A 15,917-nucleotide genomic window follows, 5' to 3' on the forward strand; every position below is an offset into this window, starting at 1 on the left:
GAAAAGCAAGGTATACAAAACAGAGAGACTGCATGAAAATGGGCACACATCTGCAGTCTTTAGCAGACTGATTTAACGGAGAGCAAGTGAGAAGCACTACATTGAAGACCTCAACAGAACCATCGCTACAGATGTGTCCACTGTGAGGGGCATTCTGTTATAGTCTATAAAAGGTGCATCTCAATAAATCATCAAAAAGTTCATTTATTTCAGTACAGTAATCCCTCCTCGATCGGTGAAAGTCCGCGAAGTAAAAACCATATGTTCATATGGTTATTTTTATATATTTTAAGCCCTTATAAACTCTGCCACACTCTTAAACATTTCCTACACAATTATACAGCATAAACCCTTTGTATTCTCTTAGGTATTAGGTAAGATTCGTTGAAATTATGTATGTAAACACACTGTTTGTATACAGTAAAACCTAAATTATTATTTTAAAGATATCGAGCGTCTCCGATATCACATATTTTACAGCCATTACGACAGACAGGCCACCAGCAATATATACATACAATGCAAGACAAATTGTATACAGTAAAATGTGTGTACAGTGACACTAAACTATGTACATGTAATAAGTACTGTACGTAGAAAATTAATTATGGTTACTCACCAACAATGACACGACGACTTGTCCGATAACGAGGAGTTTAATTTTACTGCACAACAAAGGAGAGCGTTACAGCTCTTCTAAAGTAGCCTCTTCAGGCGATTGTGTAGCACCACCATTGTTCTTCTTCCGTCAGTCTTCAATCCAAATCCCTAAAGCAGATTCCATCTGGACTACCGCCTTATTACATCCACTTACAACTCATTTTGCGCCCTGGTTAAAGGACACTACGGCCGTACATCTTGCATTCTTTTCCTCCTTTTTAAATAAAAAAAATTGCGCACTCATTGATGCCGTAATGGCGTCCTGCAGCGGTGTAGCTGTTTCCTTCCTTCAACATATCCAAAACTTTTACCTTAATGATTTTCGGCAATCATTAGCATCTTCCGTTGGCACTTGGGCACGGCCCCTGAAGCAGTAGCACGTTGATGCTGAAAGAACGAGACGAGACTTCCTGGTTAACGCAGCGGAATCGAAATCGGTGCTCCGTCGCTGAGCCAATCAGCACACAGGAACTTAACTGCGTGCTCTGATTGGGTAGCTTCTCAGCCATCCACCAATAGCGTCCCTTGTATGAAATCAACTGGGCAAACCAACTGAGGAAGCATGTACCAGAAGTAAAAAGACCCACTGTCCGCAGAAACCCACGAAGCAGCGAAAAATCAACGTTTTATATTTAGATATGCTTACATATAAAATCTGCAATAGAGTGAAACCGCGAAAGTCGAATCGCGATATAGCGAGAGATTACTGTAATTCAATTCAAAAAGTGAAACTCATTTTATATAGATTCATTACACACAGAGTGATATATTTCAAGTCTTTATTTCTTTTCATTTTGCTGATTATGGCCTACAGGTAATGAAAACTCAAAATTCAGTAAATTAGAAAATTACATAAGACCAATAAAAAATTTTTTTAATACACAAATGTTGGCCTACTGAAAAGTATGTCCATGTACGTAAGCACTCAATACTCAGTTGGGGCTCCTTTTGCATGAATGACTGCATGAGTGCGGCGTGGCATGGAGGCGATCAGCCTGTGGCACTGCTGAGGAGTTATGGAAGCCCAAGATGCTTTGATTGCGGCCTTCAGCTTGTCTGCATTGTTAAACCCCATCAATCAAGAGGAAGATGAGAGCCAAGTCAGGCAAGTTTGTTGGCCAATCAAGAACAGTGATACACACCATGGTCATTAAACCAGGTATTGGTACTTTTGGCAGTGTGGGCAGGTGCCAAGTCCTGCTGGAAAATGTCATCAGCGTCTCCATAAAGCTTGTCAGCAGAGGGGAGCATGCAGAGCTCTAAAATTTCCTGGTAAGACGGCTGGCTGCGCTGACTTTGGACTTGATAAAACACAGGACCAACACCAATAGATGACACGGCTACTCTAAATCATCACTGACTGTGGAAACTTCGCACTGGACCTCACGCAACTTGGATTCTGTGCCTCTCCACTCTTCCTCCAGACTTTGGGACCTTGATTTCCAAATGAAATGCAAAATTGACTTATCTGAAAAGAGGACTTTGGACCACTGAGGTGTTAACAGTCCAGTCCATTTTTTCCTTACCCCAGGTAAGACCATGTCCCGGATATGTGTGTGTGTGTGTGTGTGTGTGGTGGCTCTTGAAGCACAGACTCCAGCCGCAGTCCATTCCTTGGGAATCCCCACAAATTCTTGAATGGGCTGTGCTTCACAATCCTCTCAAGGCTGCTGTTATCTCCGTTGCTTGTGCACCTTTTTCTGCTGTCACGTTTTTTCCTTCCACTCAACTTTCCATTTCCTTGTGGAGGGCGCCAATGACTGTCTTCTGGACAACTGTCAAGTCAACAGTGTTCCCCATGATTGTGTGGCCTACTGAACCAGACTGAGAGACCATTTAAAGGCTCTGGAGCCTTTGCAGGTATTTTGGGTTCATTAGCCGAGTGGAGTGGGACACCAGGAGTCTACAATATTGAACTTTTTCACAATATTCTAAATTTTCTGAGATACTGAATTTTGGGTTTTCATTAGCTATAAGCCATAATCAGAGAAATGAAAAGAAATAAATGCTTGAAATATATCATTCTGTGTATAATGAATCAATATAATATATGAGTTTCACTTTTTGAATTGAATTACTGAAATACATGAGCTTTTCGATGATATTCTAATTTATTGAGATGCACCTGTATAATAAAACTTTATTAGATAGATAGAACAGATTGGCTGACCAGTCCCCCTCCTGTCTTTTTCCCCACTCCACACGGTCTGCGTCTGCTCGAATAAGATTAAATCAGTGTCGGGTATATCAGGTTTAAGGCAGCTCTCTGTAAAACACGGCACTTGTATGCTCCATGACCAACTATAAGAGCCAACAGTTCAACTGTCTTTTTTGACAGCGACTGAACTTTGCCCATTACAATGAATGGCAGACCAGCTATAATTCCTTTATGCCCTTGTACCGGCATGTCACCCACTCCATTTGTGGACAAACAGCTCCTGCGGTCAAGTGAAACTGAGCTGCTTAGGCGCAAGCGATCGCAGGGCAAGGACCTCACTACGGGAGTATAGAATACACTCCGCTTTTGCTTTCTCAGTGTCACTTATGTTTCCAGGTGTTGCAGATGTAAAGTAGCCTTGAAGTTCTCTTCACGATTCCATCCAAGCCTGCAGCGCCTGGGTTTGCATGCATTGCAGATCATCAGTAAATTTAAAATCCACTTATCTAATTCCTAGTGGCTACTGTTAGTGATAAGCCAGAAGCCAGATCAAATCTAATCTCAAATAAGACTGGTAACTAAAGTTCAGAAACAAAAAGAAAATGAGTGAGAAATACAGAGCTTCTGTAAATGGCTTCTGCTTACACAGCGCCCAGAAGTCATTCCAGAGTCTAAAAGGAAAACCAGGGTCTCCTTAGGACCCTACCACAACAAAACACTCCCCTTACATTTTGCTTGCCTCATTCATTTTGTTATTCGCCATATTTACTGTAATTAGGAGTCTCCGTTAATCAACACAGATGGTCATCATCAACAGCAAAAAAAAAAAAAAAAAAAAAAGCTTGAAAGAGGCACCATGGGAAATGTCTCAATCAAACCCAGACAGTGTGATAGACGGCGGCCAGGGACATTGAGAAACAGGGGACTGGAAGAGGGACAATTCCTACCCCGGGACGCAAGAGGGCCCCCCTCCGGGATTGCATGGGAACCACGGAGCTGAGAAGCTCAACCTTGTGGGGACCCGTGGCCACCGCCAGGATGGTTCAGAAGCCATGGTATGCAGCGCTTCCGTCACACCAGGAAGTGCTGCAGGAAGGTCATCAGGGAGCACATCCGGGTGCATTATAGAAGGGGCCGCCTCACTCCATTCAGGGAGCCAGAGTCGGGTGGAAGAGGACAGAGCTTGCGACTGGACGCGGCAGAAGACTTGGGAGAAGACAAAAGAAGAGAAGTAAAAAAGGGCCGAGCCTTGTGGGTAATTTGTGCACTGTGTACTGTGGAGAAGAAAAATAATAAATAAGAGTGTGCATTTGAACATTGTGTGTCCTTGGTGTCTGTCTGTAGCCAGGCGTCTTTTACAACAGACACTATTTCCCAGCCTAAATATCCAACATGTAATCCCCTAGTAAGCACCAGATCCATTCCTTCTTCCTGAACCCAGTAACCCTGTTCTTAGTTTTAGGTGAAAAATCATGGGCATGAGGTTATTCCACATTCATCGGCTTCCCAAGGGTAAACTTAGCAAAAGCTCCAAACTCTAATTCTCTAAGAGGACCACAAGCTGAGGACCAGATTCTAGGAAGGGGAAAATGCAAAGCTGACAAGTATATTATTAAGAAAACGGGCATTAAGAGGCCTAATAAATGCAAGCACCCCTGGAGCAAAAAATCCATAGACTGAACTTTATTTGTCCGCCAGGTGGAAATTTGGCTTTTATAAGAAACTAGATACAGTCTAGGGGGTCCGGTTTGGTGGACTCACGATTGGGTCACTGCTTTTTGCAGATGATGTTGTCCTGTTTGCTTCATCAGGCCATGATCTTCAGCTCTCTCTGGATCGGTTCGCAGCTGAGTGTGAAGGTGCTAGGATGGGAATCAGCACCTCCAAATCCGAGACCATGGTCCTCAGCCGGAAAAGGGTGGAGTGCCCTCTCAGGGTTAGGAGCGAGATCCTGCCTCAAGTGGAGGAGTTCAAGTATCTCGGGGTCTTGTTCACGAGTGAGGGAAGACTGGAGCGTGTGAGAGATCGACAGGCGGATCGGTGCGGCATCCGCAGTGATGAAGCTCTGCATTGGTCTGTTGTGGTGAAAAAGGAGCTGAGCCGTAAGGCAAAGCTCTCAATTTACCAGTCGATCTATGTTCCTGCCCTCACCTATGGTCATGAGCTATGGGTAGTGACCGAAAGAACAAGATCGCGAATACAAGCGGCTGAAATGAGTTTCCTCTGCAGGGTGTCTGGGCTCTCCCTTAAAGATAGGGTGAGAAGCTCAGAGTAGAGCCGCTGCTCCTCCGCATCGAGGGGAGTCAGATGAGGTGGCTCGGACATCTGATCAGGATGCCTCCTAGACTCCTCCCTGGTGAGGTGTTCCGGGCACGTCAAACCGGGAGGAGGCCCCAGGGAAGACCCAGGACACGCTGGAAGGACTACGTCTCCCGGCTGGCCTGGGAACGCCTCGGGATTCTCCCAAAGAGCTAGTAGAAGTGGCCAGGGAGGGGGAAGTCTGGGCATCTCTGCTTAAGCTGCTGCCCCCGCGACCCGACCTCGGATAAGCGGAAGAGGATGGATGGATAGATACAGTATGAAAGACGCTATATGACAGACAGACATACATAGTCTGAACTTGTGCAATTGTTCTGTGACGTGTGCTATACAAAATAAAATGCTTTTATTATGGAAGATCCAAGTGTGTATTTTAGTCCCTATCACAGAAACAAAAAACATCAGTTGGGAACAATGTTCAGTTGGATGACTGAGTTTGGTTAGAAAACAATCCTCAGCTTCTGTGGTCCTGCAGTATAAACACAGACCTGAACAAGCACGACACGCTCACTACCTGAAGGAAAGAATGCATTCTTGTTATTATTATTATTTTTAACAAAGATACAGTATATAAACCACTGGTATTAGATTTCAGATGCTCAGCAACTCTTTGTATCTTACAACTCTTCTCTCTCTAATAGCATGTGATGTGTCAGATACCACACCAACATTTACCTGCATTTTACGTTTAAAAAAATGTAATGGATGAACAATATGGGTGAATATGAAGCACACAGAGTAAAATACCTACATTTTGGTAGCTTCCAGAAACACGGCGATCTGACCCTTGATGTAAGGCTGTCTCAAGATCTGCTTCACGTCTGGGCGATCCTCGGGTTTTTTATTGAGCATGCTTCTTATTATCTCTCCAAGCTGAGGGTTATAATCTTTGGGCATTTGTGGAAGCTGCAGACACAATGGATGAAAATCAGTGGTAAGAGCCGGAAACACAAACACGCAGAAGACCTAACAGCACATCGTTGTTTAGTGATTGAAGGAAGTGTACTCTCTGTGTTTTATGTACAGGGTGAGCCAAAAAGAAGTACCACATTTCAAACGTTTGTTATACAAAAACGCTACAAGATCAAATAAAATGTCAAAATGACACAAGAAAGGGTATACCAAATAGATTTTGTTCACTGCGTTTTAAAAATGATGTCTTCAAGGTGGTGGCCATCATTAGCGATATGCTCTTCAAGACAACTTCTGAACACTCGCATGACTCATTCAGCCATTCCATGGCAAATAGCGTCCTGGAGGGCTTCAAGGTTTTGAGCTTGGTGTGTGTGTGTGTGTATACCTTCAACTTGAGATAGAAATCACACGGAGTGAGATCAGGCGAACGTGAAGGCCACCCAACATCGCTGATCAAGGAGATCAGCTTCCCAGGAAATATCTCCCGCAAACCTTGCATGGATCTCTGCGCCATATGAGCTGTCGCTCCATCCCGTTGACACCAGGCATCCACCACATCCATTTCTTCCAGTTGGGGCTGCAAAAAGTTCTCTAGCATTTCAATGTAACGTTCTGAAGTGATGGTGACCATTGCTCCCCCCTCCTCAAAAGAGTAAGGGCCTACAACGGCGCACCAAACTGTAACACGCTCACTGTGCAAGGGTCTCTGATGAAGTTCACGAAAGTTGGTTTCAGCCCAATAGCGAAAGTTAGGCTTATTTACGCAAACCATTCAAATGGAAAATGTGACTCGTCGCTGCACTCGATGAGAGGTTTGCAGAATGTTCTGGCCCACAACTCTCTACGGCTCTCCCAGTCTCTCTCAGTGAGTTCCTGCACTACCATCATTTTGTATGGGTGGAAATTAAGGTCCTCGTGCAAAATCAAGAGACGTGTTGGAAATGCCGAAGGCAGAAGCAGGTTTGGGCACTGAATGTCTAGGAGACTTAAAAATGGATGCCCCTACAGCTTGGACGGCCTGGAGATCTTCTGTTCAATGTTGTTATACCACAAAGGATCACCTATCAAAGGACCCCCCGCCCAAACCCAAGCCACTCGGCTGCCTGTACCTCACACAATGACCTTGAGAAATGTGCTACTTCATTTTGGCTCACTTTATATTTATGTCCAAGAAAAAAGTGACACTAAATACAATGGCTGGTACTGGAACAAAAGGTTGCAATGAATGCTTGGTTACATAGAATGCCTGGAGTGCTTAATAATAGATCATCCAAGAGACAGAGGAGTAAAAAAAGATGACATGGTAAGGTAGACCACCGAGAAGAGAGTGGAATTAATGAGGGTCCAGCAGGGTTAGCAACTGCAGGCAAAAATTCGAGTAGTGTAGGAAAGATGGAAGGTCATAGGATGCCCCGGTGGTAAATATACTGTAACACCGCTGGCAACCCAACACCTCCATCAATAATATAATGAGCAGTGTGCAGGAGTTCAGTACTCCCTGAAATATTAATATGAATAGAAAGCAGTGAGAGACTGTAGATTGTAGGCTCCCACCTCTCAGACTATCTCCATATTAACGCAGGTGCCCCTCAAGGCTGGGTACTTTCTCCCTTATTTTATTCCCTGTACACCAATGACTGGAGGTCTCCAGATTCTTCAGTAAAAATCATTCAGTTTGCTGATGGCACCATCATTATTGGACTAATTACTATTGGTAACGAAAACAGCTTACAGGGTCTCGTCTTTTGTCTTGGTGTACTACTAATAACCTGGTGCTCAATACCATCAAGATAGTAGAAATGGTCACCGACATTCGCAACCAGCAGTTACAGCCTCTCCCACCAGTAAGTAATGATTCTGTAGTCAATATGGTGGAATCCTTCAAATTTTTGGGCACAACTATCACAAACACTCTCAGCTGGGACATTAACACCACTTCCATCACCAAGAAGCCAATCCTTGTACACTTTTATAAAGTCATATGTGAAAGTGTAATCACATTGTTATCTGGTTTGGTTCAGCAATGGCACACTCTAAAAATAAATTACAGCGTCTGGATGGGTATGCTGAGAAAATAAATTGGCTGTGCTCTTCTGTCTGCTGCAGACCTGTAGACATCTCATGTCACTAAATGCTTCAGGTCAATTAAAACTAAAACAAATTGACACCCAAACCGTTTCTTTCCCAGGGCCACAACCCTCTCAAACCAGTAATTTAGTCAGCCGTCTTCACATATTCATGTGTTCTGTAAATCTACTGTAGGAAGGTGTGTGTACATGCAGTAAAGTTATTATAGTACATAATAAGTCTTCTTTTATTGGGAACTTTAAGTGAGGAAAATGTAAAAATGTATAAGAACTGAGAGCACAGGAACCGAGTTTGACAAAAGCATTCACACGAATGAGAGGTGAGAGGACCGTGTGCTGGTTGAAAATGGTTGAGGGGAGGGCGGGACTTGAAAATATCTCTTGGCAATAGTCTCGTCTCAAGATTTCCTTTATACATATATTATTCTGTTAACAAAAAATGTTGAAAGAAAAAATGTTATTTTCAATAAGCAGGACAGATGGTAAAGGCAGTGATAGTCCTGAGTTTGGGGGTCTTGATTTAACTTTCATTGAAGGTTTGAACACAGTAAGCAGTAACAATATCCATCCATCCACCCATTAACTCATTTTCCAAACCCTGAGATGAGTCGTGGGGAAGCTGGAGCCCATCCTAGCAAGCATCGGGCACAAGGCAAGGCCAATTTAGCAATGCCAATGCACCTAACCCTGTAATGGCAACCCAAAAAATGTAAATATACTGTCTGTTTTTCACCTGCATTATTATCATTCTTTAATTTAATATTATTTATTGTATCAGTATGCTGCTGCTGAAGAATGTGAATTTCCCATTGGGATTAATAAAGTATCTATCTAAATATGCACATATAAAATGTATATTTACCTTTCCTTCAACAATACGGTATACCAAGGAGTTCATATCCTTGGCATTGAATGCGTGCTTCAGAGTTGCAATTTCATATGCACAGCATCCCAACGCCCAGACATCAGACTGCAAGAAAATGCATTTTCAGTTAACTCCACTGCAAAGCATATTAACACACACACACACATATATATATATTTTTAATTTTAAAACAAAAAACCTTTCAGCCAAGGGGAGTTGTTGGATGTATCGATTTATACAGTCACAGCAGTATGTTAACCCCAAGACTGGTGGTTCAATCCCTGACACCTGTACATTGTGCGACTCTGAGCAAACCGCTTAACCTGCCTGCAACTCATTTATAAAAATGTGTTCAAACACTTCTACTACATCTGCGTCTTGTAAATTGCAAGGCAATGCATCACCCAAAAGTAAAAAAAAAAAAAAAAAAGATAAAATCTTGTTTTGGGTTACGTTTATGCAGAAATAGAGAATATTCTACAGGGTCCACAAACCTTCTAGCACCACAGTACAACTGGTTGCAGGAAAAAACTGAAGACATCTCAGCCCTCTAGGAACGGAGGTTTGAGAACCCTGATTCAAAATGTTTTATGAACTGGAGCAGTTCAATCCTTTTTATTTAATGGACAGCAAGTTAAGAAAAAAAATGCAATTTAAGTTTTGGAACTCTGAAAAGCAAGTCAGACAAAAATCAAGGCGGCAAAGTCTGCTCCATTAGCTGCACTAAAAAAACACTAATGGCAATTTGAAAATTACGCATCCATCCATCCATCCTTTCGCTTATCCGAGGTCGGGTCGCGTGGGCAGCAGCTTGAGCATAGATGCCCAGACTTCCCTCTCCCCGGCCACTTCTTCTAGATCTTCCAGGGGAATTCCGAGGTGTTCCCAGGCCAGCCAAGAGATATAGTCCCTCCAGCATGTCCTGGGTCTTCCCCGGGGCCTCCTCCCAGTTAGACATGCCCAGGACACCTCACCAGGGAGGCGTCCAGGAGGCATCCTGATCAGATGTCCGAGCCACCTCATCTGACTCCTCTCAATGCGGAGGAGCAGCGGCTCTACTCTGAGCCCCTCCTGGATGACAGGGTGAGAAGCTCAATCTTTAAGGGAAAGCCCAGACACCCTGCAGAGGAAACTCATTTCAGCCGCTTGTATTCGCGATCTCGTTCTTTCGGTCACGATCCATAGCTCATGACCATAGGTGAGGGTAGGAACGTAGATCGACTGGTAAATTGAGAGCTTTGCCTTACGGCTCAAGTCCTTTTTCACCACGACAGACCGATGCAGAGCCCGCATCACTGTGGACGCCGTACCGATCCGCCCGTCAATCTCCCGCTCCATTCTTCCCTTACTTGGAGATATTTGAACTCCTCCACTTGGGGAAGGATCTCGCTCCCAACCCTGAGAGAAAATTACGCAGTAACCACAAATGAAAAGATGGCGCAATACAAAGCGTTACCAATGGCTCATGGGTAGTTTGAACACACAGAGTGCAGCGCTCTGCAGTTAGTCTAGGTGGAGCCAAGATCAAATGAACATGGTGTGATGGACGGCTGGGGATCTTGCCTGGCCAGGATGCCCTTTAGAAGAGAAGATGGGGGAAGAGACATATGACCAGAAGTACCTCCCCCAGGACACGAGAGGGCAGCCCCCTTGGTCACGGAACTGGAGCTTGGAAGCTCAACCCGGCAGGAGTCCAAGGCCGCCTCACTCCTTTCGGGAGGCCGGAGGTGGGTAGAAGAGGACGGAGCTTGCAGAAGAGGAGTGGAGGAGGCAGAGCGAAAAAGAAGAAGAAGAAAAACAACTGTGTATGGTGGTGATTGATACATTGTGTTGTGTAGGAACTGAAAAAGAGAATAAACGTGTGTGCTTTGGGACAATTGGAGTCCGTCTCTGTCTGTGTCCAGGATTCAAGTTCACAGTGGATGCCTCGCTGCAGGATCACACCAATGCTAAACAACATGCCATAGTGAGATTTCTTCAGGTAAAAGGGAGCGAAAGCTGCTGAAATCCACCGAAGAGCGTGACTCAACAAAAAGGTTATGAATGGGTAGAAAGGTTTAAACCAGGAAGAACAAGTGTAACGGACAAAGCTCGACCTGGTCAGCCATCAGTATCGCGCACACACATGCCCACATTGACATGGCGAATGCCTTTACCAAAGAAGGCCGACAGATTATGTTGTCTGCTGTTGCTACAGATCTGGATATCAGCTATGGATCTGCACAGGCCATAATGCACGACAGCTTGGCTTAACTTAAAGTTTGTGCAAGATGGGTACCCCAGACAGCTTACTGATCTACACAAGCCAAAAATCCTTCAGTGAACTTCAGCAGGTTTCGTTTCCTCTGCCTAAAGAAATCTCACTACTGTGTGTTGTTCAACAATGGCGCAATCCAGCAGCACAGCGTCCATGTTCAGCTGTCCTCGGCTTCAACTGGACTAATAGCAGAGTGCTGTGTTAATGCATGCTCAAACAACCCATAAGCCATTGCAAACATGTTTTTTTTATATTCTTTATTGATTTTAATTACAAACAGATAAATATGACTTGACAGTATGGGATGTTAACAAATCAAAGCAAAATTCAACTCCCACCCAAGAGAAAGAGAGAGGAGCCAGCAACCGAAGCTACTCTATAAAAGGAGCAAAAGAAGGGTATGCTTTTCCCCGAAATGGAAGCTTAATTCTAAAATGTTACTGGTTACATCCTGCCATATTTTTAAAAAGTTTTGAACAGATCCTTTTAAGTGAGAATTTGTTTTTTTTTTCCCCCCAATTTCAAGTTGTATAGAACATTGGTCACCCTCTGATTGAAGAGTAGTGGGCTAGGATTCTTCCAACTGAGCAAGACAAGTTTATGTGCTAGTAGTGTAGTAAAGGAAATTCCAGTTTGTCTGCTGTCCTCCACTTTAAGCCCGTCTGGGAGCCCACCAAACACAGCTGTTAGTGGGTTAGGAGTGATTATGACACCAAGGCTCTATGATAGGCAGGCAAAGACTTTGGTCCAGAATGATGTTAATTTGGTACAGGCCCAAAACGTGTGGCTCAGTGAGGCTGGAGCTCGATCGCAATGTTCACAGGTTGAGTCTTGCCCTGGAAACATTTTGGACAATTTTAAACAAGATAAATGCACGAGATAAAAGATTTTAAGTTGTTTTGTGTTAGCTTCTATTCATTGGGGTTACTGCATAATCTTCAAATTGCCTTTCCTGTTTGATTTACCCTAGTAATTAACCTGCAGCCATTGCGGCTCTACGGAAACAGACTTGGAGCAGTCTATTGTGAATAACACTTACCACATGTAAAACACTACGATAAAAGACTGAATTTGTGTTGCTCTTACACTAGTTGTAATACTGCACATCTTTGTTAATAATGGCTCTGGCACGATTGTCAGCCATTTTGAACATTTGGCACCAAATACAATATACTATAACAAGAATGAGATAGAAGTTCCTCGTTACTAAAATATAAAATCATACCATGCAAGAAAAGGACTCCATTTGGCACACATTACCTTGTAGTTATAAGGCTTGTTAGAGAAAAGCTCAGGACTCATGTAGTATGGCGTCCCAATAAGGGTGTTGGCCATGTCATTTTGGTTCTCCAGCACTCTTGCGATGCCAAGATCTCCCACTTTGATTATATTAGTTTTGGTAAGGAAGATGTTTTGGGTCTTAAGGTCTCTGTGAAGGATGTGCTTCTCATGTAAATACTGGAAACAAAACAAATAATTAAAAATTACACAAACTATTATAAAAACTGAAATACCATGCCAGTGTATCTGCAACCATACCGTTTAAAAATCACACAAGATCTAACACCACAATATAAATATTAATATTGTAAAGGATGGTAGGCATGGGCTGGTGTCCCTACCGGGATGTTTCAAGGTTCCTTTCCCGGCCCTAATGAATAGGCAAGAAGAAAGGCAGGGTGTTCCCTGGCTCAGTCAGGGGACTGGCAGAACATTCACGCACAGAACTGGATACGCTGGCATCCTAGTGGGGCTTGCCCAAATCCTTACCTAGCAGAGAGGGCAGTACAATGGTGGGACAGGGGGAGACAACCAGCCTGAACTATCTTCCATCCAGCCAGACACGGTAGATGGAAGTATCCCTGCTCAACTCTACCCGTACACACACCCGCATGGCATCCTGGGAAATGTAGTTTCATGGGCCAGCCCTATTGTGCGTTATGGGTGCCATCAGAGGGTGCTGCAGGGAGATACAGTGGTGTGAAAAACTATTTGCCCCTTCCTGATTTCTTATTCTTTTGCAGGTTTGTCACACAAAATGTTTCTGATCATCAAACACATTTAACCATTAGTCAAATATAACACAAGTAAACACAAAATGCAGTTTGTAAATGGTGGTTTTTATTATTTAGGGAGACAAAAAAATCCAAACCTGTGTGAAAAAGTAATTGCCCCCTGAACCTAATAACTGGTTGGGCCACCCTTAGCAGCAATAACTGCAATCAAGCGTTTGCGATAACTTGCAATGAGTCTTTTAGAGCGCTCTGGAGGAATTTTGGCCCACTCATCTTTGCAAAATTGTTGTAATTCAGCTTTATTTGAGGGTTTTCTAGCATGAACCGCCTTTTTAAGGTCATGCCATAGCATCTCAATTGGATTCAGGTCAGGACTTTGACTAGGCAACTCCAAAGTCTTCATTTTGTTTTTCTTCAGCCATTCAGAGGTGGATTTGCTGGTGTGTTTTGGGTCATTGTCCTGTTGCAGCAACCAAGATCGCTTCAGCTTGAGTTGACGAACAGATGGCCGGACATTCTCCTTCAGGATTTTTTGGTAGACAGTAGAATTCATGGTTCCATCTATCACAGCAAGCCTTCCAGGTCCTGAAGCAGCAAAACAACCCCAGACCATCACACTACCACCACCATATTTTACTGTTGGTATGATGTTCTTTTTCTGAAATGCTGTGTTCCTTTTACGCCAGATGTAACGGGACATTTGCCTTCCAAAAAGTTCAACTTTTGTCTCATCAGTCCACAAGGTATTTTCCCAAAAGTCTTGGCAATCATTGAGATGTTTCTTAGCAAAATTGAGACGAGCCCTAATGTTCTTTTTGCTTAACAGTGGTTTGCGTCTTGGAAATCTGCCATGCAGGCCGTTTTTGCCCAGTCTCTTTCTTAAGGTGGAGTCGTGAACACTGACCTTAATTGAGGCAAGTGAGGCCTGCAGTTCTTTAGACGTTGTCCTGGGGTCTTTTGTGACCTCTCGGATGAGTCGTCTCTGCGCTCTTGGGGTAATTTTGGTCGGCCGGCCACTCCTGGGAAGGTTCACCACTGTTCCATGTTTTTGCCATTTGTGGATAATGGCTCTCACTGTGGTTCGCTGGAGTCCCAAAGCTTTAGAAATGGCTTTATAACCTTTACCAGACTGATAGATCTCAATTACTTCTGTTCTCATTTGTTCCTGAATTTCTTTGGATCTTGGCATGATGTCTAGCTTTTGAGGTGCTTTTGGTCTACTTCTCTGTGTCAGGCAGCTCCTATTTAAGTGATTTCTTGATTGAAACAGGTGTGGCAGTAATCAGGCCTGGGGGTGGCTATGGAAATTGAACTCAGGTGTGATACACCACAGTTAGGTTATTTTTTAACAAGGGGGCAATTACTTTTTCACACAGGGCCATGTAGGTTTGGATTTTTTTTCTCCCTAAATAATAAAAACCATCATTTAAAAACTGCATTTTGTGTTTACTTGTGTTATATTTGACTAATGGTTAAATGTGTTTGATGATCAGAAACATTTTGTGTGACAAACATGCAAAAGAATAAGAAATCAGGAAGGGGGCAAATAGTTTTTCACACCACTGTAGATGACAGTGATTATCATCTAGTGGGGCTTCCGCCTGACCTGGAAGTGCTTCCTTTGGGTAATGTCCTGGTATTGGATGTACTCTCTGGTCTTATATAAAAGGAGCGGCTCTATCTCACCCAGGTGAGTTGGAGTCGGGCGGAAGAGGAAAAAGCTTACCTGGGAGGACTGGAGGAAGAGAGAAGGAAAGAGAATCATATTTGTGCAGTACAAGAAGCCCGTTGAAAGTATTTGTTATAATAAACCTTTAATAATTAAATGGGACTTACAAGATAGATATATATATATATATATATATATATATATATATATATAGCATTCGTAGTCTGAAACACGATCTGATTGTATGGGTTGGCAAATGTCCGCCACGCCCTCTCAGTCGCGAGAAGATCATAGATATATTACATAGTTTACTGTCAAATAATGCAAAGAGTACACATTATTTGACAGTAAACTATGCAATATCTATATCTATATATATCTATATATCTATATCTATATATCTATCTATCTATATCTATATCTATATATCTATATCTATATATATATATACACATATACACACATACACATACATATACACACACAAATATACATATACATACAGATCCATTGAATACAATGTAGGTGAGCATCCAGGATATGAACTTAACGGATGCTGCTACGTAATGGAGTGCTCTAAGGAGAGAAGTGACATGTGCCCATCTTGGCTGGTTGAACACTAGACATTTTGAATAATCTAAAGCAGCTTAGTGACACATGGTGGTACTTCTACTAACACAGCTGCAGTAGTCCAGATGTGACAAGACCAAAGCCTGGACCTGGAGTTGTGCGCCACAGTCTGATCCATATTTATATATCTTTATCTCTCATATTATACATATACATACACACACACAGGTGCAGATCCACTGGCAATCAAAATATAGTAAGAAAAAAAACTTTCAAAATAAAATACAACAAAGTGTACAAAAAAAAAAAAAACTTAGACAATGGAAAAAACACTGAAATAAGAAGAGAGTTCCAACATTTAAACAGAAATGTATTCTTAATACTAATTAAAGTTTCTTAAAG

General features: G+C 42.9%; 1 protein-coding gene across 3 annotated transcripts in view; it reads right to left on the reverse strand.

Moving 5' to 3' along the window:
• The window catches only part of nek4 (NIMA-related kinase 4), a 75,178-nt gene that overhangs the window by 41,571 nt on the left and 17,690 nt on the right, over positions 1–15,917 (reverse strand). For all 3 annotated transcript variants that reach the window (XM_028824113.2, XM_028824112.2, XM_028824111.2), the window contains exons 3-5: positions 12,522–12,719; positions 9,002–9,109; positions 5,889–6,043 (exon numbers count right to left, since the gene is read on the reverse strand). In XM_028824113.2, the coding sequence (XP_028679946.1) occupies positions 5,889–6,043; positions 9,002–9,109; positions 12,522–12,719 (461 nt within the window). The remainder of the gene's footprint in view (positions 1–5,888; positions 6,044–9,001; positions 9,110–12,521; positions 12,720–15,917) is intronic.

The sequence above is a fragment of the Erpetoichthys calabaricus genome, chromosome 18 (assembly GCF_900747795.2).
Source record: "Erpetoichthys calabaricus chromosome 18, fErpCal1.3, whole genome shotgun sequence".
In the NCBI taxonomy this organism is placed as follows: domain Eukaryota; kingdom Metazoa; phylum Chordata; class Cladistia; order Polypteriformes; family Polypteridae; genus Erpetoichthys; species Erpetoichthys calabaricus.